The sequence below is a fragment of the Diaphorina citri genome, unplaced genomic scaffold (genome assembly GCF_000475195.1).
Source record: "Diaphorina citri unplaced genomic scaffold, Diaci psyllid genome assembly version 1.1 scaffold354, whole genome shotgun sequence".
NCBI classification, from domain to species: Eukaryota; Metazoa; Arthropoda; class Insecta; order Hemiptera; family Psyllidae; genus Diaphorina; species Diaphorina citri.
In genome coordinates this window covers 64,318-88,080 of record NW_007377789.1, presented here as the reverse complement: position 1 = coordinate 88,080, position 23,763 = coordinate 64,318, and the positions used below count along the sequence as shown (strand labels likewise).

Below are 23,763 nucleotides of genomic sequence, written 5' to 3'. Positions count from 1 at the left end.
ATTTTGCCTCCATTTTTCCAACAAAATTTTCAAAAAAGTTCGCATCTCGCAAATTCGCATTCACAATCACAATCGTGAATACCTAAAGTGAGCCAGTACAGTAGAAAGTTCGTACGTTCGTAGCTTTTTCAAACAAATGTGGTGGAAAAATGTTAGATTGAATTGTGTTTTCTATTGTTTTTGAAAGTGCAATTCTTTTCTTTAGTGTGCAAATAAACCAGTGTGAAAATGAGTTCAAATGGAAACTTGAGTGACAGAGGATCTGGAAGTCCTTTTCAGTCAGGTCCTACGGCCAAACTCAAAGCTATTGAGATCAACAACTTCAAATCATTCAAGGGTACACGATACCTTCCCGTCAAAGGGAAATTCATCTCGGTTGTTGGGCCCAATGGATCAGGTAAAAATCTCACAGCTCACAGGGGATATAGGTACATACTAATTTTACCTTCAAATATTAAATTAGTACCTACAGGTGCTACCTATTAAGAACTTACCTTCAAGCAGGTGTAGTAGTGAACGCATTAGACTTCGGATTTGGAGGCTAGTGGTTCTGGTTCAAGTCCAAGTCAAGCAAGAAAAAAGTGAGGTGTATTATTTGGGAATAAGAGGTATTTTTGTGACAAGCATAATCTGAAATTAGGAACACGGTTGGCCCAGTAGTAGCATGCTGAAGGTCCCAGGTTCGATGCCCGCCATGATTCTAACTCTTCATCTTCAAGTGATTCTGTAGTTAGAAGCGGGCAAAATACAAGAGTACAAAAACCAAGTGCTCCGCAGAAACGTTATTCCCAATCAATATGTTCTGATGACTCTTTCAGATCAAATCATCTAAGTGATTCTGCACTTTTAGCCAGACAAAGCGGCCAGTATGATTCTAACTCTTCACCTTCAAGTGATACTTTAGTTGAAACCACGCAAACAACAGGAGTACAAAAAGCAACTCCTCAGAAACGCTATTCTCAATCAATATGTTGTTCAGATGACTCTTTCCAACCACATTTAAGTGATACTATGCTCAGAGAAACAGAGTCAAATTCTAACTCTTTACCTTCAAGTGATACTTTAATTGAAACCACACAAACAACAGGAGTACAAAAAGCAACTCCTCAGAAACGCTATTCTCAATCAATATGTTGTTCAGATGACTCTTTCCAACCACATTTAAGTGATACTATGCTCAGAGAAACAGAGTCAAATTCAAGCGACTTTGAAATTAGAACCAGGCAAACTACCAGAGCACAAGTCCCTAGCTATGTCATAAACACAACTCGGTCCATTTATTCTAACGGTAGTTCCAGATCTCACCACCTAAGTGATTCTGTACTTATGGCCAGAGAAAACGCACAAGAATCTAACTCTTGGCCATCAAGTGATGTACTTATGCCCAGAGAAACTATACAACAAGAATATAACCCTGTTGAGCACAATTCTAACTCGACACATTCAAGCGACTTCATGGTGGAACCCAGGCAAGGTGCTAGAGATGAACCAAGTCCTCCTCCTATGGATGAGGATCCTCAGGATTCTGGTTCTACCCATTCCAGTGACTTTATTGTCAGACCAAGAGCCCCGCCTGAGCCCGGGGCTATCCCACAGGAACAAGAGTCAACTTCAGACCTACCCAGTGAACAGGACAATGAGTTGATCTTCACGCGAACGGTGAAATACATCTCTCCTGGGAGAACTCTTTCGGAATATAAAATCAACAATACGGTAAGTTCTAAGGCCTAATGCTTTGGGCTTTAGGCTGACATTTGGTTTTGGCTACAAAAATTTTACGAGTGGATGCCCGTTGCACTCAAACTTTGCTATTTCTTTAGCCAGGGAAATTTCAGGCCGGTATCCTGCCTGTTTAAATCCCCCAGCCAGATCAAGTTGGTCTACTCCATGTTTAAAGTTACCTAGTCAGACTATAAGTTTCAAGACCTAATAATACCTAGATATTTCAGCACCCCCAAATGTCCTACCTAAAAATAGGGCAGTGGCAAAGATTTAATGCTTTGTCAAGGTATACCTAGTGGCAGCCTAGTGATCTTCGAGGGTACCGCGTCTGCCTTGTAAGCGCTAGGTCGCGGGTTCGATTCCCGTCCGGGGTGGGTTTTAGCCTAAACAGATAAGGTTCGTTCTTGGAACGGCTGGCTTTCTCCTATTAATTATCTCTTCGCTTTCGGGACAATAAGACCTTAGCAATTATAGTTCCCTCTATCAAACCTCTTTTTTGTCAAGGTATACCTAGTAGGTACGTATTTAACAGGTGTAAATTCTATGTAGGCACCAAACACCTATGTCTGGTAAAATAATTAATCATTTACTCATCAATATTTCAGGTTGTTTCTGCCAAGGTGTATTTGAAGAAACTAGAACAGATGGGAATCAACACCAAAGCCAACGCCTTCCTGATATTCCAAGGTAGAATCGAGGAAATCGCCACGAAAAAGCCCAACGAAATGACACAGTTATTCGAACAAATCAGTGGGTAAGTAGAAAATGAAATTTAATCTCCATGCAGAGTTAAAAAGAAGAAGAAGAAGAAGAAGAAGAAGAAGAAGAAGAAAAAAAAGATGTTTGATAGAGGGATCTGTAACAAGTAACAGCGGAGGTCAAGTCGAAGAGGAGGGGTACAGGATAGGAGAAAGTCAACCGTTCCGAGAACGAATCTTACCTGTTTAGGCTAAAGTTCGCCCCGAGCAGAAATCGAGCCCGCGACCTAGCGCTTACAAGGCAGGCGCGCTACCCTTCAAGCTAACTAGTCTGACTACTGTTACGTTTGCCGAATTATAATTTTAAATTTACCCCTACTTTATTATTATTAATTTCAGATCGATTGATCATAAAGAAGAATACGATTCCTTACTCAGTCAAATTCAAACGGTGTCGAACGAAGAGAAAACTGTGAAAGCCACAGTGAAAGATATGAGGAAGGAAAAACAAGAATTGTCCAAAGATGTGGTGTCTGCCAATGAATATACTAAATTGGTGGATGAAAGTGTAAGCAGAATTCAAAATGATTTTACAGTTGGTTCTAAAAGGTTCTTTAAAAATGAAATATCTAAGTGATTTATTAAGCAGACCACTCACTTTAAGGTATCAGGTAGACCTTACAGGCGGACCTGTTCTGGCGTAGAAAGCCACAGTGAAAGATATGAGGAAGGAAAAACAAGAATTGTCCAAAGATGTGGTGTCTGCCAATGAATATACTAAATTGGTGGATCAAAGTGTAAGTAGAATTCAAAATGATTTTACAGTTGGTTATAAAAGGTTCTTTAAAATGAAATATCTAAGTGATTTATTAAGCAGACCACTCACTTTAAGGTATCAGGTAGACCTTACAGGCGGACCTGTTCTGGCGTACCTGTCAGGTCTACCAGATAGGGAGTGGCCGGCCTTATACCAATCAAATAATTATACCTACATATCAGACCTTGTTTATGTTGCGACAGTAAAGGGACTTTTCAGTCCTATGCTGGCAGTATAAACAATAGGCAGTGAATGCTCTTGATTATGGAGTTCGTTTTATTAACAAAATTACAGAAAATCCGGAAACAGACGGCTTCTGGCGTACCTGTCAGGTCTACCAGATAGGGAGTGGCCGGCCTTATACCAATCAAATAATTATACCTACATATCAGACCTTGTTTAGATTGCGACAGTAAAGGGACTTTTCAGTCCTATGCTGGCAGTATAAACAATAGGTAGTGAATGCTCTTGATTATGGAGTTCGTTTTATTAACAAAATTACAGAAAATTCGGAAACAGACGGGAAACGTAAACTCTAAAACGATGCATTTTGTTCCAGGAAAACGCAAGCCTAATTTACTACCTGTTCAAACTGCACATCAATGAAAAACAGTACGAATTCATCAATGAGAAAATATCTACCAAAGAAAAATCTCTGTTGGAGCTCAAAACTGATGTAGGTGGAAAGGAAGAGATTCTCAAGATCAAGAAGAAAGAACAAGGGGTTGTGCAGAGGGATCTAGCTGCCCTTGAACAGAATATACGGTTGTTTGTAAGTAACTTTCGTGATAATTGTTGTTATTAGATCTCGATTCTATTATTTATCAATTTTGGGCACCCTAATTAAACTTTTTTTTGTCTACAAGGGGTTGTGCAGAGGGATCTAGCTGCCCTTGAACAGAATATACGGTTGTTTGTAAGTAACTTTCGTGATAATTGTTGTTATTAGGTCTCGATTCTATTATTTATCAATTTTGGGCACCCTAATTAAACTTTTTTTTGTCTGCCCACTTAGTTTGCAATGTCTTCCTTGTGAGCGTTTGATCGCGGACTTGATTCATGCCCGGGGTAAACTCTATTCTCAAACCTTATCTAGGTTCGTTCTCGGAACGGCTGATTACTCCTATTCTGTCCTCTCCCCCATTTCGGAATAAATCTTCCGTTGTTAAAGCTCCCTCTATCAAACCTCTTCACCTCAGGATAAAGTTCGCCCCCACATATTCATTAAAGTTAAAGAACATAATATGTATCTTCTTAGATATATTATGTTCTGTAACTTTACGAGTACTCCCTTTTTTTCTTTCTTGTGATTTTTCAGGAAATGTCCTTGAACGAGATGAAAGGTGATCTTATTAAAACCAAAGTCACCGTGGCTCAGGTTGAGAAGAAGGTGGTCAGTTCAGAAGTCCTATTCAGACAAGCTGAAAAAGAGCATATCAATCACGTGAAAAATTTGGACCACTTGAAATCGACGCTGCGGGACTTGAGACAAATTCATAAACAGAAGCTGGAAGAATGTGAAGCATTGGATAGTGAACTGTTTTCCAGCTCTCAAAAGGTAAAATTTGTAGGGCCGTATTCCGGGGGGGAGGCTGCCCCCCTGAACCACCTCGGCCTTTATTTTTCTCCTTTACTGTAAGCTGTAATGAATGTCCGGTACGACACTGAACTCTTGGGCACGCCCTCTATGAAATCGTGGCTACTGGCCTGTATGTTGCATTTTATAGACATTGTAGAGGTGTTGTTAGTGTTTGTTTGGTTTTTTTTTTTTTTTTTTTTTAGCGCTTTTTGGGGTGTTTTTAGTTTTTTTTTTGTTTTTTTTTTTTTTTTTTTTTGCGGGGGGTTTTATTTACCCTCTATTTGGAATGGGACCAGGAAAAGCAAGTACCACGTGACTGCCCATATAGTCACCCATCCATATAACAACCACGTGTAACGTTGTTTAACTTCAGTAAACCGTGGGGAATTGGTGTATTCAACATGCTATAACCGCTGCGCTGGCTAAGAACTTCTCTGTTTAATTATTTTCAGCTAAATGACTACAATCAATTGAAAGCACAAGCAACCAAAAAGGCGGGCTACTTGATGCTCCAGCTTGATTCATTGTACAGAGATCGGAAAACGCTTGAAGAGGAAATGAAAAAACAAGAGGACAGAATCACCATGCAAACTGACCGTAAAGATCGATCGGAGAGACAAATCTTTGAGAGTGAAAAACGAATGGCACTTATTCAGGCGAATTTAAGGTAATGAGATTGTGCTAATGTGTTGTGCTTTCCGGTAAATCTAGAACTCGTCCGGGCCGAACTCTATCCTAAACAGATAAGGTTCGTCTTCAGAGCGGGGCTGGCTTCGATTTCGGGACGATGATTCCTCTGTTGTTACAGTTCCCTCTATCAACACAATCTATACGTTTGGTTACCTGGTGCATTCAGCCTTGTGAATAGCCATCAACTGAAGCTCTTTTTTCCACGAATTTGCTTAAATATTTTGTCTTCTTTTTCTTTGACTTTTCCCGTGTTCAGACGGGGCGGGGTCGGCGTTTTTCGTCAGCCTCTCAATCAGCCCTAGGGTGATCGCTCATGGGCTGACATTTTGTTTAGGCTTCAAAATGTTACGACTTACGACTGCGTGTCTTTCGCAGTCAACCTTTGCTTCTTCTTTAGCAAGGGAAATTTCATTCTGGTATGCTCCCTGTTTAAAGTCCTCCAACCAGACTACGCTGGTCTACTCCCTGTTTAAAGGCCCCCCTGAAATTGCCTAAATATTTTGACAGACGGGAAACGTAAACTCTAAAACGATGCATTTTGTTCCAGGAAAACGCAAGCCTAATTTACTACCTGTTCAAACTGCACATCAACGAAAAACAGTACGAATCCATCAATGAAAAAATATCTGCCAAAGAAAAGCCCACTTAGTTTGCAATGTCTTCCTTGTGAGCGTTTGATCGCGGACTTGATTCATGCCCGGGGTAAACTCTATTCTCAAACCTTATCTAGGTTCGTTCTCGGAACGGCTGATTACTCCTATTCTGTCCTCTCCCCCATTTCGGAATAAATCTTCCGTTGTTAAAGCTCCCTCTATCAAACCTCTTCACCTCAGGATAAAGTTCAACCCCCACATATTCATTAAAGTCAAAGAACATAATATGTATCTTAGATATGTTCTGTAACTTTACGAGTACTCCCTTTTTTTCTTTATTATCCTATTCTGTCCTCTCCCCCATTTCGGAATAAATCTTCCGTTGTTAAAGCTCCCTCTATCAAACCTCTTCACCTCAGGATAAAGTTCGCCCCCACATATTCATTAAAGTTAAAGAACATAATATGTATCTTCTTAGATATATTATGTTCTGTAACTTTACGAGTACTCCCTTTTTTTCTTTCTTGTGATTTTTCAGGAAATGTCCTTGAACGAGATGAAAGGTGATCTTATTAAAACCAAAGTCACCGTGGCTCAGGTTGAGAAGAAGGTGGTCAGTTCAGAAGTCCTATTCAGACAAGCTGAAAAAGAGCACATCAATCACGTGAAAAATTTGGACCACTTGAAATCTACGCTGCGTCCCCGGTGTATAGCAGATACAAAAAAACATCTTTTCTTTATTCTGCTATCGCCATTCGGCGAAAGCTAAAGCCGCTACAACAACAACAGCCTATCTTGATTCACAAGTGAGCGTATTTGGATTAACCTCGGATTAAGCAATCACTCAATTAGATATTGAGTGATTTCAAAAAAATCCAAAAAATTCATTATTTGTTAGGTTTATATTAGACATCCTATGTATTAACATTATTCTTACCGTTTTTATTATCTAATCCAATCCATTTATTATCCAATCCAATACCTAGTATCCAATAATAATAAAAACGGTAAGAATAATGCCAAAAAATTCAGCCAATCAGTTTGCTTAAACCAAGTTTAAACTCACTTCGTGGTGAAACGATAAAAGGGGCACGGTTAGTCCAGTAGTAACGCGGTTGCTTGCCATGCAGAAGTCCCTTGTTCGAATCCCACCATCGACGAAAAAATTACACTCGTATTTCGATTGCAAATAATTCAACGGGTTACTTTCTGGTGTTTTTGTGTTGACCCAGCATCTAAATTGGAAAAATTGTGTCTCTTATCGCAATCCAAGAAAACTTTGACTACCGCTGATTGATCGATGACCTGCAAGCTACGGAAAATCAAGTACACGTTTTAATAAATAATCGTTGTTATTGTATACAAATGTCGGGACATTGACCATTAGGCCATTTTCTTACACCTGGTGTTTTTGTGTTGACCCAGCATCTAAATTGGAAAAATTGTGTCTCTTATCGCAATCCAAGAAAACTTTGACTACCGCTGATTGATGGATGACCTGCAAGCTACGGAAAATCAAGTACACGTTTTAATCATCGTTGTTATTGTATACAAATGTCGGGACATTGACCATTAGGCCATTTTCCTACACGCGTCCCAATATTTTTCTACAACGGAACTGCTGGCTTCCAAGGCTGGACAGGAATTTAGGTGTGCTTGGTTCATGGAAGAGTTAAGGGAACATAGGGGACAGTTGGTAGAATTTTTGATACCTATTCTATGGAGATGTTGGGAATAATCGAAAAAAAAAAAAAAAAAAAATACAATATGTATTTAACTTCGCAGGCTGTATCAATGAACGGAACATTTTACAATAAGAACGGACTCATTTGTGGCGGAGATGTATCACGACTCACACGGAGTTTCGATGAGAGAAAACTTGAAACTTTGAAAGCCGAACGAGAAACTGTTCTAGAAGAAGTGAGAAAAGTTTCCAAAGCAGCTCATAGTCACATGGAAGTTGAAAACTTGGGCGTAGAGATACTTGGCCTCACAAAACGAATTGAACTGTACGAAAGGGAAATCAGAAGTGAGGTACGAAAATTTTATGAAATTTAACTAAGGATTTTTCTTTCATCATAAAATAAGTTGATAATTAAAAAATTTAGTCAGGCAGCCTAATTAGTTTGTAGGGTCGCGCGTCTGCCTTGTAAGCGCTAGGTCGCGGGCTCGATTCTCCCCCGGGGCTGATTTTATTCTAAACAGATAAGATTCGTTCTCGGAACGGCGGGCTTTCTCCTATCCTGTCTTTCATCTCTGAGCAAAGCCCACGATCTCTACAGAGTTCTACATTTGAAATAGGTAGTAGGTACGTATCAATTTCATATTACTTTGATTATTACTACCTACCTATAATAACTTTTACTTTTCATTTTTACTAACAGGAAGAAAAAGTTCAACTATTGAAATCTGACTTGGAAAGGCTATCGACATTCAGCCCAAATTTTGAAATTGAGAAAGAGCGCCTTGAGAACTCAATGATAGAAATCGATGATAAAATTGAGCACAAGAAACGAGAAATAGCTCTCATTGAAAATGAAATATTCGCTGAGTTCTGCCAGGAAGTGGGAGTGGAGAATATTCAAATCTTTGAACAAAGTCAACTCTTGTAAGTTTATTAATAAACATTGGAAACGATATACCATGTCAAGTACTAATAATGAATTCTGAAATAGGAAGAAAGTCTTGTAAGCTTATAACATTATGTTTTTATGATTCATATTAATGTCAACTATGTACCAACTTGGGTACAAGTGGTCATGGGAGTGAGTGTATGTTATACATACCTACTAAAGGAGAACAAATAGTAAAGGTTGACAACTCTTTCGCTTGCTAAGCAGAAGGTTCCAGGTTTCATTCCAGGGTCGACGAAAAGTTTGCACTTTCGACTGCAAGTATTTGGCGAATCACTTTGTTGACCTAGCACCTTATCGAAGGATATTCTATTCCTGCTTGCCCATTTATTTTTAGTTTATTTTTTATTTTCATTGTTTATTTTTCCAGTCACCACAATAAACGCCAGGATGAACTGCAAAAGATCGCAGATGATATCAACAAAATGGAAAATCACATTAGTTACGAGTTGGAAAGAGATGCAAGTACGTTACTAGTAATATTTTTATTGTGTCTCTACCCAAATTTCTGTTTTAAAATTAGATTGGGCTCTTTAGGATTTTAGATTCAAGCAGTTAAGAGTGACTAATCCTGGGGCTAAGAAACTTGAAAATGTTCTGTTTACGCCCAATACCTCAATTAATCTATTGAAAACTAAGCTAAACCAGGCCGGTTAGCTTGGAGGGTAGCGCGTCTTTGTAAGCGCTAGGTCGCGGGTTCGATTCCTACCCAGGACGGATTTCATGTTAAAGTATTGTATTTCATACAGTATTTAACATGAACAAACCAATTTTTCTATTCTACACTGTCTGTAGGGTGAAATTGTAAATGCAGTTTCTTTGTGTTATTACATCACAACTTTGGTGCTCACTGCAGCATTGTAGCATTTTTTACAATATATCTCAATAATCCTAACATCCAATGTTTACCTACCATGCTGGCACCGGTCGCTATGCGCATTTATATGTCATAGCTTCTCATTTTCCTCACGAGGAAACATCCAGAAACATGGGCCCCGCAACATCCAGTCACGGAATCAATCATTTACGTGATACAAATTTCATGACCCCGCCGGGAATCGAACCCGGGTCTCCCGCGTGCAGGGCGAGCGCAGTGATCACTACGCCATGGGAGCTGACTGTAGGGTGAAATTTTGACTCTGGTGCTCCTAACTTCCTACCTATTCTCCTTCAAACACCACGGAAATCTTTCACCCTGAAACCTTAACTTAAAAAACAACTCATTCCAGGCAAGGTAGAAGAAAGCAAAGGAAAATGGGAGTCAGCTTTGCGTCATCTAGAAGAGCTAGAAATAAAACTGAAAGCCGAGAAAGAGAAGTTTACCTCAATGGAATCCAAATTGAATGAGAAAAACCGATCGAAAGCGGAAAAAGAAACGGAGCTTAACTCGGTTGAGAGCGAAGTAAAATCGGTAAGTAAATGGAGGAAGAAAAATCCAGACAGGATTCTATTCCCGTGTACGTCATTATTATCAACCCTGTCTTGACCAGTCTAGTTAGCTTGGAAGGCAGCGCATTTACTTTGTAAGCGCTTGGTAGCGGGTTTGATTCCCGCGCGGGGTGAAAAACGAATGGCACTTATTCAGGCGAATTTAAGGTAATGAGATTGTGCTAATGTGTTGTGCTTTCCAGGAAAACGGTAAATCTAGAATAAGTTATGTCCTGGTATGTACGTACAGACATAGGTAGAGTTTTTCCTTACTTCTCCAGTAATAATTATCTAAATCCCTTTTTTCCTGAGGTGTAGTTTTCCCTCTTTCCTCGACTTTGAGACACCCCACTTACCACTAGTAAATCTAGCCTAAGTTATGTCCTGGTATGTACGTACAGACATAGGTAGAGTTTTTCCTTACTTCTCCAGGAATAATTATCTAAATCCCTTTTTTTCCTGAGGTGTAGTTTTCCCTCTTTCCTCGACTTTGAGACACCCCACTTACCACTAAGACTAATAGAGTTTTCCCCACTTTCTCTTTCTGCAGTAAAAGCCGAAAAGAGTTGGGCGAAAAACAGTCAGCAAAATCTTCGCTCGAAACGACTGTTGTCACCTCTAGAAGTAGTCTCGACGATTTAACACAGAAATTGGATCAACTGAACAAAGAAATTGGGGAACTCAAAGTAGACAAACTGGAAAGCAGTGGTACGGAAAGCCGTCGGCATGTACTGAGAGCTCTACAGCAAGAATTTGGAACTTCCAAAGTGGTAAGTTCAATGAGATATTGTCGTCAGCCGTCCAATACCTACGTTAAAAGAAGAAGAAGAAGCCGAAAATGTGTTCCAGCCAATTTCTTTTGTGATTCTATGTAAATCTTTACTCAGTTCAAGCCAGCCTGGTTAGCTTGGAAGTTAGGTAGCGCGTTTGCCTTGTAAGCGCTAGGTCGTGGGTTCGATTCCCGCCGGGGCGGAATTCATCCTAATCTGATAAGGTTCCTTCTCGGAACGGCTGGCTTTCTCCTATCCTGTCTTTCTTCCCTCTTCGCTTTCGGGACGATAAAACATTAACAGGTATAGGTAGTTCCCTCTATCAAAACTCTTAAAAAAAAATTTCCTGTTAACAGCTTGGTCGTGTCCGAGAGCTCATTCAAATACCACACCGAGCTTACGTCCCAGCAGCATGGCGAATAATAGCCCCTCATCAGTACAAAATCGTAGTCGATTCGGAAACCACGGGAATCGCGTGCATACAATTCCTCAAACAGAACCAGCTGGGAGTTGAAACGTTTCTACCATTAGACATGGCGAGAAGTAGGAAACTGTTTACCCACTACAGGTAATACAGGAAATGGCTTCAAAACCATATATCTCGCAATTCAAATCGGGATTGGTAAAAAAAAAGTAATTTTTCAGGAGACAAAAACCCGTGTTCTGCATGGGAACTATGACCTCAAATGAAGTGCTTAAAGGGGGTACTTTTTTTTAGTTCACTAGTTTCCATAGGTACAGAACAGTTTTTTGTCTTTTTGCAATCAACGATTCAATTGCTTTTTTTCCTCCTGAAGCCACCGAAACCAAAGTTGACCAAAGAACCTAATCATTTGTAAATAGTCCAATAATCAAAATCTTGGAAAGGAAAACCACTCACAATATGTGCCAAACAAACTCCTTTTCTTCCAAAACGTCACCTTTCACAAAACATCCAATTTCTAAATAGGCTCGGGAACTTTTCTTTTCTTTCAGAGCTCTTGGCACTAAATACAATCTTTCGATCAAACTGTTATACGATACATTATCGTTCGATCCGAGAATCGAACCTGTGGCTGTGTGGGTCACTAACAATGTCCTTGTGTGTGAGGATGAAGATCAAGCACAATATGTGGCTTATGAATCTGACGCCAGACATTATAAAGATGTAAGTAAATTTTGCTTTATTTTCCAAATGAACTATTCCCTATCGCCTATCTTGACGTTAGGGGCTAGGGGACGTTAAACAGAGAGAAGACTTGAAAAACGAATGGCACTTATTCAGGCGAATTTAAGGTAATGAGATTGTGCTAATGTGTTGTGCTTTCCAGGAAAACGGTAAATCTAGCCTAAGTTATGTTTGAAGTTCATCTGGTAATCATGGTATCAATTAAATTTGTGACTAGTGAACGCGGTAAAGAACTTTTAATTGATGATATATTACAGTGTGTATATTACACGAAACATTTCTAGCTCCACCGGAAGGGGTAGAAAAAACGGTTTGAAAATCGCTTATTTTACGACTGACGGATGTTTATCGATGGAATTTATTGTGTCTTGATGACACAAATGGTCTCTGAGTTCATTAAAATTGGAGCACGAACGTCCCCTTTTGTAGAAAGGGACTTTTCAGTCGTAGCAGTATAAATGAGGTCCCCTTTGAGTGCCTTTAACATTAGGCGTTATTACCCCGAGGAAGGGAACATGGGGTCATTTGCGGAGTATTGTCCTGGGGAGATATTATATGACTTGCTCACACCTTGGTGTTTAAGCGGCGTTTACACTTTGGTCTTTCTAAACTGTCACGCCACTGCCGTCAACCAAAATCCGCTGACACAGCTCTAATCCCTGCTTAGGCGTTATTACCCCGAGGAAGGGAACATGGGGTCATTTGCGGAGTATTGTCCTGGGGAGATATTATATGACTTGCTCACACCTTGACGTTTAAGCGGCGTTCACACTTTGGTCTTTCTAAACAGTCACGCCACTGCCGTCAACCAACCACATCCGCTGACACAGCTCTAATCCCTGTCACAAAACAAAGCATATCACAAACTGACGAATTATGTACACAGCAGAAGCCGAAATCTTGTAACTTCCCTTGTCCCCGCCCCTTTCTCGACTGTTTTTCTACTGCTATACTGGTAAATGATACCATGGTCCAATAGTCCAAGTTTCACGAATAAAAAGGAAAAAAATTATTACAGTTGGTTAATGTTGATTCAAAGAAACAAACCCAGCAAAATTCCATCATTATGCGATTCCATGAAATCAACCTCCAGTTCTAAATCTACCCTTGCTATCTTGGTAGGGAAAAAATAATATCTAATATTAAAGAAAGAAAAAAAAAAATGTAAATCTCCAAGTCATTACAAAGACACAATACAGCTCGGCTGAAGTTGACAAATTCGAATCAATTACATAAAATAACATTCAAAGGGAAAAAATTAATGTTACATCCATTAGAAACATTTTTTACATAAATATCATTAGATCCCATTGAATCGGGAATGTTTTTCAGTGAACAATTTAACCACAGAAAATCCGATGTTTATTTGTGTTCTAGGGGTGCCAAATTGATGTCATTTTGGTGGGTATACCGCTTGTAGTCGTGTGGTTTTAGAATCACGAGTGAATGGAGGGGGAAGTGTGCCCAATATTACACCCTGAGTTTTCTAGGGTTCAGTATCTAGGTCCATTTTTACCGATCTCAGTTGTAATAAGTGAAGAAATGTAGAATATATTTCACAAAGTAACATCACTATGACGTTTGTTCACTAATAGTACTATAGGTGATTAAGGAAACTTTTTAAAAAGTTCGAGATGGTTTTGAAGTACATTGTGGTTGTTATTTGTAAATATAATTCTATAAGATCTTCGTACTACTACAATAGTGATATCTGTCAACATGAATTTCGGCATGTTAACCTCTGGCTTTTTGTCAGCCTTAATATCTCCCTAAAAATCACAAATTTTCGAATAGTGATATCTGTCAACATGAATTTCGGCATGTTAACCTCTGGCTTTTTGTCAGCCTTAATATCTCCCTAAAAATCTCAAATTTTCGGCAAAGAGCTCGAGGAGTACGATATTGGCCACGTTCCCCTATCCACATTAGATTAATCGGTTTAGTCTTGTATTGAAATGTTTGGGTTTTTCACATTTGCCTCTCTAGTCCCAGGGAGTGAAAAAAATACTAATCCCAATACAGATGCTAAGGCATTGGATTCATAAGCGAGAAGACCGCTGTTTGAATCCAAGTTGTGGCAAAGTAATTGAGTCCAAGAAAATGACCATCCTACAGGACAGGTAGTATCTACAATGATCGAAGGTGGGTCATGCGGACACATAATTGTTAACTTCGACAAAATAAAAAGAAGAAGAAAAACAGGGGAGATGGGAATCGAATTTATCATCCTTAGGGTGCCTGGTTGTACCTTGGCCCCCAAAATCACTTTTTGATTTTTTTATTTTTTTCTATTAATGTTATTGGCATAATTTTAATTGGTTTAGAAAGGAAATTTTCTTGGCTATCTATATAATTAGCAATGATTGTTTTACTAATTTTTAATTAAGAGATATACCCAATTTTCCGACACCACCTTTTTGGGGTTCAAGGTACAACTACCCTATGTACCTTGGACCCATACCCTTTGTACCTTGGTCGCAATGTATTTTAAATGGAAAAAATCTTCAAATTTTGAGGGCAAATTTGGGGTTGAAGGGTTGGAGATAGGACTACGTGCCTTATAGCTTTTTTCATCTACTCATTGAGAACTAATACCTCCCAAAATTTCTACTAAATTGGCCAACATTTTTTTTTTTACACCTTTTTTATCCGTCGTACCTTGGCCCCCAGGGCGTTGTACCTTGAACCCTAAGGATGTTGTACCGTTTTGAATGAGGAAATTCTGGTACGAAAGTATACCAGGGGGCCAAGGTACGACGTGTTGAATTTGGGGACCAAGGTGCAAAGGGTTCATTGAGGCCAAGGTACAAAGGAGTGACTTTTTCCGGACTTCTGGGAAATTCTACTATAAAAAATTGGGCAATCAAATTGCAATACCAAGAAAACCAAACCTTACAAAATTTGCTACCGATTGGTAGCGGTTTCAGTTAGATAAAGTAATAATAACTTACCTTCCAATCAAAACAATTTTTTTTAAAAAATGTTCGAAACACAGACCAAAACACGACTTTATTAACTTCTCAACGACAACTGATTTGTTTACAAATCAAATTGCTATGAGCTCGTTGTGAAATTACGCATCAGATACATATTTTTCGGACCCGATAGGTGGCGCCAGTTACCAGAAAAGTCCAGGGGACCAAGGTACAACGGGGGCCAAGGTACGACTAGACACCCTATGTGCATCTTGCGCCTTCAAATAAAACTTTATATTATGTCGATACAAAGAGTAGTACATTATCGCATTGTAGGGCGTGTTGCATACTCTACTTAAAGCAGGCATTTCAGCTCTGAAGAAAATTTAGTTTCTTTCCCCCGTAGCCCGTATTGGAATTTGCCTATTTGATCCGGGGTCGGCGTTTTTAGCCTTATTTTACCCTCTATTTACCATTCGTTCCCTGTTAACGTATTGACCCTTTTTCCCGATTTATAGGGGGGCATTGAAATACAAGAAGAATTTAATGTATATTTTGTAATCATTATTATTTAACATGTATTTTATATTCAAAATATTTAAACAATAAGATTATAATGTATCTATTTCAGATAAAAAATAATTATATAAACAAAAAATTAAATGCTGTTTATTAGAAAACGTCTTCCATTGCTGGGTTTATTGGTTTATTTATCTATCTCTTCTCAGGATATTACTGACTATCTATTCTTACTTCTCAATTCAAATTAATCAATTATTTATTATTAAAATCTAAAATCCGTTTGAATGTTTCAAAAGTCGGTTTTTTGGAGTGTCACTCTTAACGATATGTTATTCATTATCACAACAAATTGGAAGTTTTACTCGCTTACGACCATTCTTGATAGATAGAAAGAAAGAAGGGTGAAAAATACTGACTACAAGAGGGTCAAATTTGATGATGGTTATCTATGTATCTTGTTTTATCACTAAATAAAAGTGTTAATAAAATAAATAATACCTATATGTAGATAATAATTAATTTGTATACACAAAATGATATGTATTGCGATGACATGGTTTTCTCAATAACATAAATAAATTATAAACTATGCTAACATTTTTCTAAAAGAAACTACTTTGTTTACAAAATAATATTGGGAGTGTCTTATGTAGATTTTTTCATTCGAAATTTCTTCTGGAAGTTTAGTTGAGTTATCCACTATTTCACATCTTCTGAATCCCATTTCCCCATTCAAGGAAAATACAAAATCCGCGTCACCTAAGTTAAAACTAGGTGGCGCGGTAACACTTGGAAGTTTCGAAATTTCTTCTGGAAGTTTAGTTGAGTTATCCACTATTTCAATCTTCTGAATCCCATTTCCCCATTCAAGGAAAATACAAAATCCTAATTTATCCGCGTCACCTAAGTTAAAACTAGGTGGCGCGGTAACACTTGGAAGTTTTCATCATCCAAGATGGCGCGTTTTCGACCCGAAAATTTCTGGGGGTTAAAGCTATGTCCACACATATTCGACGCCGTCGATCAATGTCGACTAAAACCGTACACTGCCTCCACAACATAGATTCACCTCGTCGATCGACGGCGTCGACTATATCTGGACACAGCCTAAGATTTGGAAGCTGGCGTTATCGGTACTACAGATAACTCAATTAAATTTCCAGAAGAAAAATTCGAGTAATTACGAAGGAATCCGATCAAGTACGAAGCGACCCGATGTCATACGGAGGAACCCGATGTCTTCCGAAGCCCGAATGGATTAGAACACAATGCAGACCAGATCGGCCGCGGCCACCAGAAGGGCAATGAATGAGCCGGATAGCGAGGCCGAAGGAGCGGAGTTTGGAGAGCGGCGGCCTCCTTTTTCTCCTTCGCAGACCAACTGCTTGGGTAGATCGCTCAGCTTGATTTCCCTGCGGAGAGAACAAGAGAAATTTCTCGTTAGCTTTTTGAGTCTTATGTGGAAAAGGTTCATCAGGAGAACCCTACCATTATAAATAAAACCATTAGAATTAAAACATCACATGCCTTCAGGCACTCTCCATTTGTCAAGGGTTTAGGGTTTCCTTGCAATTGGGATCAATTTTAATTTGAAGAAACCATTTACTGATGAAAATGTGTACCTAATGAAACAATAAGTAAAAAAAAAGTCGGTCTTTATTTATGAGATTTTGTTGAACTCTATCAGCCGAACAAATGGTCCATGAACACCTGTAAAATTAATATGTGGATCAGACAATTCATTCACAGTTCACATTCTGTGTTGCCTTTTCGAATGCAGAATTTCATCAAAACTCATAACATTATTGGATGATATGGAAAACGAACAGATCTTCACTTCCGTTGACTCAGGGCGTTGAAGATGTTGAATTAGGTTGTAACAAATCATTATTTCAGAGGCAAATGACGCAATCGCATGCAATACACTGTTTTTAAGAGACTTTTTTTTAGCTTTCAAGTCAGGCATTGCATTCGGTTTGGAGCATTTTTTTCTTGGCATTCACAATCATCTTTGGTGCGCGTTCCATATTTACCCTGATAAACTATAATACATTGGAATGATAATCTAAAAATTGAAAGTCGAAGTAAAATTTAAAATCGTAATATAAAATAGAAATATAATTCATAAAAGTAAAGAGAATAAAATGAAATCACTCTTGGCTTATAAAATAAAATAAAAAAATATTCAACGTAAATACCTAAATATCGATATAAGAATAATAATTATATTAATTTAGAGGCTAGCTGGGTTTTCATGTTTTTTGTTTGTTTGTTTGTTTGTTTTTTTTTTTTTTTTTTTTTGGGGCCTAGAAGAATTTTTTCCCCAAAACCTATACGATATAATAGTGACGTCCCTTATACAAAAGTCTATTTGAAAAATGTTTTTCCGTCTAGCCTTTGTCTCCTTATTTTACCTACATAACAAGATCATTGAAATTTTTGATAGAGGTAGGGGTCAACTGACTTTTATTCAGTGTGACTTAATTTTCACGTTGGAATTTTAAAATCACATCTCAAGGACCTATTCTTATTTTAATGTGTGTATTTTTACATAATTATTGTTATGTATTATTTTTCTAATGTTTAAAATCAATGTAAATGTACAATATAAAAGACAAAGAAGAAAAGAATGAAAATAATAACGATATTAAAAGAAAAATAAAACAATCAAAATACCTACATACTAGTAAAATAAAAATCAATAGAATTAAAACAGTAGTGTACGTAGATTAGGCAATATAATTGTAAATGATAAGTGTAGGGATGTTACGATATATCCCTAATAAAAAGTTCAAAAGGTTAAAATAAAAAGTAGGGACATAAAAATCTCATAAAATATAAATGATTTAGATTCAATATTTCAATGATATGATAAAAGATGCAAAGACACAACAATTAACACAAAAAACAATAAATATAGAGAACTGATGTCGAAAATTTCGAGCGAAATTGTATTGATATGTATAGGTACTTAAATGGCTATTCCAAAATGATATGTATTGGTTTTATATGATACGGTATATGTAAATGCTGCAAAATAAATATAAAATAACATTATTAACAAGAGTAATCTAGGACTTGATCAAGTTCTCATTAGAAGGATGGAAAGAAAATGAGAGTCAAAAAATTTAGCGTAGTGCATTAAGCGGGGAACGACATTTGTGACAAGCATTTATGCTTAACACAATTAAAATTCCTTTTTATTTTTATTAGGAAAATGGCATGATAACAAAATCTTTTACATTTGAAAACAAGAACAACTAGGTATTTATTTCTTTTACATTTGAAAACAAGAACAACTAGGTATTCTATTTTAATGTTACACAATTAAAATTCCTTTTTATTTTTATTAGGAAAATGGCATGATAACAAAATCTTTTACATTTGAAAACAAGAACAACTAGGTATTCTATTTTAATGTCCTTTTTTTCTTCCAGATACAAGCCCTCACCTTTCCTATTATTAGATGAAATAGATGCTGCTCTAGATAACATCAATATTTGGAAAACGATCCAGTACATTCGTACTGTACCCAAGATGAATGTCATAGCTGTTAGCTTGAAACCGCAGTTTTACTTCCATTCCGATATCTTGTTTGGTATTACATTAAAGGTATGTTGCAGATGTTGGGATCTTTGACCATTAAGGGCCGGGTACACAAAGCGAGTTTAAACTCCGTTTAAGCAATCTGATTGGCTGAATTATTAAAAAATCAGACAATCAGATTGCTAAATCCGAGAGTTAAACTTCAACCAAGTTTAAACTCTCTTTGTGGCCCCGGCCATAAGCCATTTTTAGCCCGTCCTTCCTTTATTATTACAGAGTGACAGACAGACGACACCGAAGCGAATACAATAGCCCGTCCCTTATACCTTTTATTATTACTATCGTAATAATAAAAGGGGCGTCCTTAATAAAGGATCGTATCGTAATAATAAAGGAAGGACGGGCTAAAAAAGGATGGCTTTTAAGGAATAGAAAATCTATATTTGTTGTAAACCGTTCCTTTGGGAAATTTTAGCGCCTCCGGACGATAAAATACCTGTTTTTCTTTTTCCTCAGGACGTAGGAAGACCCATACTAACAAGTTGTCTCGTCACCCTGGACCTATCCAAAAAGCCCGCAGCTCAGAGCTTAGATGAACATCTATCAGTTCCACTATCACGGTCCACTCCTAGACAATCCAGAGTGCAGACAGAGTCTCTACTGAGAGAAGCTAGGTCTTCCAGTTACTCACAGACAATACCAGCTATCCAGGAGACTGTGGAACAACTTCAATCGTCAACTTTGGAACAAATACCCGCAATGGAACCTGACACACCAATTTCAATTGGACAGAGAATGCAACCTGCCTCACCAATTTCCATTGGACAGAGAATGCAACCTGCCTCACCAATTTCAATTGGACAGAGAATGCAACCTGCCTCACCAATTTCAATTGGACAGAGAATGCAACCTGCCTCACCAATTTCAATTGGACAGAGAATGCAACCTGCCTCACCAATTTCTATGGGACAGAGAATACAACCTGCCTCACCAATTTCAATTGGACAGAGAATGCAACCTGCCTCACCAATTGTTATTGGACAAAGAATGCAACCTGCCTCACCAGTTGTTATTGGACAGAGAATTACAGTGGAAGCTGTCATAGAGAGGGAACCATCTCCTGTTGCTCCTGAATTAGATGCAATTATGCGGGAAGTACAAACATTAGACAGCCACCTATTTCCTGTGATACGATTAGAACGTGTAGCAATGGAACTAGGCAACCTGCCTCACCAATTTCAATTGGACAGAGAATGCAACCTGCCTCACCAATTTCAATTGGACAGAGAATGCAACCTGCCTCACCAGTTGTTATTGGACAGAGAATTACAGTGGAAGCTGTCATAGAGAGAGAACCATCTCCTGTTGCTCCTGAATTAGATGCAATTATGCGGGAAGTACAAACATTAGAGAGCCAACTATTTCCTGTGATACGATTAGAACGTGTAACAATGGAACGAAGACCATCTCCTGAAATACATATCCCTACAGTGGACTCTACCTCCTCAGTTTCCTCTGAAGAAATAAGAAGACATGAAAGTAACTTGAATCTCCTGCGCAGGAAAACACAACAGAGGCGTACTATTCAGCACACAGAATCCTCTACGTCCTCCTCAAATTCAGAACAGAACTTGAGGGAACTCACCAAAGCTACGACGTACATACAAAACATCGAGTCTTTGCTTTCCCAAGCAAGCGACTTGATTGAACGAAGACAACTAGAAGCACACAGAATCCTCTACGTCCTCCTCAAATTCAGAACAGAACTTGAGGGAACTCACCAAAGCTACGACGTACATACAAAACATCGAATCTTTGCTTTCCCAAGCAAGCGACTTGATTGAACGAAGACAACTAGGAACTCCTGTCCAGAGTGGTTCAGATCAGGCAGGATTTATATCTCCTATGGAAACGCAAGATGAGAATCCACCTTCGGAGCACTCATCAGAATTTCCCGGAGTGGAAAGATGCCTACGACGAATAGAATCTTCACTGCTTAACGTACGCGATTTACTCGAAAACAGACCCTCGGACACACTATCACCTGCACAGAGTGAAGTTCAAGCTGAATTCTTGTCAGGGGAGTCACGGGAAGAACTTACGTTTGCGAATGAATCTTCAGAGACCAATTCACAAGGAGTGCCCAGAGCAGAAAGAATCATGCAACGAATTGAAAGTTCTCTTCTACAAGTCCGCAATCTACTGGAACTAAGACCACTAACACCGCCTCCACAGAGTGATCCTGAATCTGGAACACAGGGAGAACTGTCGCCTCCTACTCCCGGTCCCAATCCCAATTCTCGCGCAAATCCCAATCCTAATCCGAATTCCCGTGCAAATCCCAATCTATCTAGACGAGCGCAGGCTAATAACTCAGCACAAAATCCATTGTTTTCAAAAGGTGAACATCTTTGCGGAACCCTGAACTTTCAAGATTGCACCCCCCACCCCCTTATTATAAAAATACAACAAGTTTTTTTATATAAAAAAAGCTGTGTAAGATGGAATACCTAGTCTAAGATGGTCGTTTTGAAACTGAATTTTATCTAGTGTATCATTTTTCCAAAATATCTCGCGGAACCCTTGCCGTCAGCTCGGGTTCCGCGGAACACCAATTAAGAAACACTGCGGCTAAGGGATGGAGAATATTGAGATGCTAGATAGATAAAAGGGACAACAGTTTTTAAACGAACGAATTCAGCCTAGCTAGCTTGGAGGGTAGCGCGTCTGCCCCCCTGGATGTAGACTGATGAGGAGCTCTCTAGACAGTACGGCCACCGTGGCCTTTGCTAACCATCGCCTCAGTGGAGTCAAAGAGGTGAGACTTGTGTGAAGGCCAAGGGAGGGAGAAGAGTTGCCAAATAATCCTTGGATTGAGATGCTAGATAGATAAAAGGGACAACAGTTTTTAAACGAACGAATTCAGCCTAGTTAGCTGGGAGAGTAGCGCGTCTGCCTTGTAAGCGCTAGGTCGCGGGTTCAATTCCCACCCAGGGCGAACTTTATCCCAAACAGATAAGCTTCGTTCTCGGAACGGCTGACTTTTTGTAAGCGCTAGGTCGCGGGTTCAATTCCCACCCAGGGCGAACTTTATCCCAAACAGATAATGTTCGTTCTCGGAATCCCAAACAGATAATGTTCGTTCTCGGAATGGCTGACTTTTTCCTGTCTTTTCTTCCTTATCTCTTCGATTTCGGGACGACAGGACCTTTGCAGTCACAGTTCCGTCTATGAAAGCTCTAAATTTTTTGCCGCAGTAAAAACTTTGCTTAAGCTAATCCAAACCTTTCCATTTGATGTTTAATCTGTACCTTTGTTTTTATCATGATTACTTAATCTCTATCGGTGGTGAGGGCGATTTCAATGAGAATGAGAGGTTCGAGGAAGAAGTTGAGATTGATTGAGTGTGAGGACGGAACAGGAATGGTACAGTTGGAGAATTGAATAAAGTAATACGATGATTAAATATAAAAAAAAAGAGAAGTTGAGATTGATTGAGTGTGAGGACGGAGCAGGAATGGTACAGTTGGAGAATTGAATAAAGTAATACGATGATTAAATATAAAAAAAAAAGTTTATGTCAAAACTGTCAGACTAGCTCAATACCTATTCTCTATGATTTGTATATTCCAGATCTCATTCAGTCCCCGGCGTGAGTCTTTAGATAGCATAGGGAGTTCTCCATCCAAGCAGCATAGTGTGGGACATACAACCAGCTGCAATATACCACTCAGATGGCAAGACAGGGGTGGAGTGTGTAGACAGCATGATGTTAAGATGCAGTTACAACTCAATAAGGTAGATACTTAGAGATGTTTCTTTCAAAAATCCAAATGGAATTTGAAAAAATAAAATAATAATAATAAACATCATGATTCTCTACTTTAATGTCTTTTTTACTTTCCTTATCCTATAGGAAGGAAATCAGTTTTTAGTGTCAAAACACGTTTTGAGGTCCCTAGAGCCTAAATCCAAAGTTTCAGCCATTGGTCCGTGTGTGTGTGTCTGTCTGTAAACAAAATATCTCGAGAACGGTAAGAGCTAGAGAGTTGAAATTTGGTATGTAGCTGTCAAATATGACAAGGATGCGACATAAAACTTTTGGTTAAGACCGGTGCAACGCTTGGCATTTTACCCCTTTTTGGCGGTTTTCGGTGTAATTTAACAATATCTCGGGAACGGTATAAGCTAGAAACTTGAAATTTGGTATGTAGTTCACAAATGTGACAAAGATGCAAATGTGACAAAATGGTCAGTTTTTAGTGTCAAAACACGTTTTGAGGTCCCTAGAGCCTAAATCCAAAGTTTCAGCCATTGGTCCGTGTGTCTGTCCTTCAGTCTGTCTGTAAACAAAATATCTCGAGAACGGTAACAGCTAGAGACTTGAAATTTGGCATGCAGCTGTCAAATGTGACAAGAATGCTACACGGTAAACAAAATATCTCGAGAACGGTAAGAGCTAGAGACTTGAAATTTGGCATGCAGCTGTCAAATGTGACAAGGATGCTACACGATCGGTGCAACGCTTGGCGGCATTTCGGCCGCTTTTGGGCGGTTTAATTCAATAATATCTCGGGAACGGTATGAGCTAGAGACTTGAAATTTGGTATGTGATTCACAAATGTGAATGTAACATAAAACGTTTGGTTAAGATAGATGCTGTGGTTGGCGGTATTTTGACC

At 38.7% G+C, this 23,763-nt stretch overlaps 2 protein-coding genes across 2 annotated transcripts; both read left to right on the top strand.

Moving 5' to 3' along the window:
* The first annotated feature begins 228 nt into the window (after positions 1-228).
* LOC103507939 (structural maintenance of chromosomes protein 1A-like) lies at positions 229-12,273 on the top strand. Its single transcript, XM_026822671.1, has 11 exons — positions 229-428; positions 819-1,713; positions 2,328-2,476; positions 2,820-2,988; positions 3,797-4,009; positions 4,556-4,795; positions 5,269-5,483; positions 10,711-10,930; positions 11,287-11,498; positions 11,906-12,077; positions 12,241-12,273. Exons 1-11 carry the CDS (start codon positions 229-231, stop codon positions 12,271-12,273), a joined length of 2,718 nt encoding a protein of 905 aa, XP_026678472.1.
* A 6,025-nt stretch (positions 12,274-18,298) lies between these two features.
* LOC113466897 (cell wall adhesin EAP1-like) lies at positions 18,299-20,428 on the top strand. Its single transcript, XM_026822670.1, has 3 exons — positions 18,299-18,333; positions 18,973-19,147; positions 19,598-20,428. Exons 1-3 carry the CDS (start codon positions 18,299-18,301, stop codon positions 20,426-20,428), a joined length of 1,041 nt encoding a protein of 346 aa, XP_026678471.1.
* Positions 20,429-23,763: the final 3,335 nt, after the last annotated feature.

Excerpts from the sequence above, each read along its gene's own strand:
- LOC113466897 (XM_026822670.1), top strand. The coding sequence starts at position 18,299 with ATGTTACGATATATCCCTAATAAAAAGTTCAAAAG. Across the intron at positions 18,334-18,972 it reads CCTAATAAAAAGTTCAAAAG|ATACAAGCCCTCACCTTTCC; the intron begins GTTAAAATAAAA and ends TTTTTCTTCCAG. Across the intron at positions 19,148-19,597 it reads TGTTTGGTATTACATTAAAG|GACGTAGGAAGACCCATACT; the intron begins GTATGTTGCAGA and ends CTTTTTCCTCAG.
- LOC103507939 (XM_026822671.1), top strand. The coding sequence starts at position 229 with ATGAGTTCAAATGGAAACTTGAGTGACAGAGGATCTGGAAGTCCTTTT. Across the intron at positions 2,477-2,819 it reads TTATTCGAACAAATCAGTGG|ATCGATTGATCATAAAGAAG; the intron begins GTAAGTAGAAAA and ends TATTAATTTCAG. Across the intron at positions 10,931-11,286 it reads AATTTGGAACTTCCAAAGTG|CTTGGTCGTGTCCGAGAGCT; the intron begins GTAAGTTCAATG and ends TCCTGTTAACAG.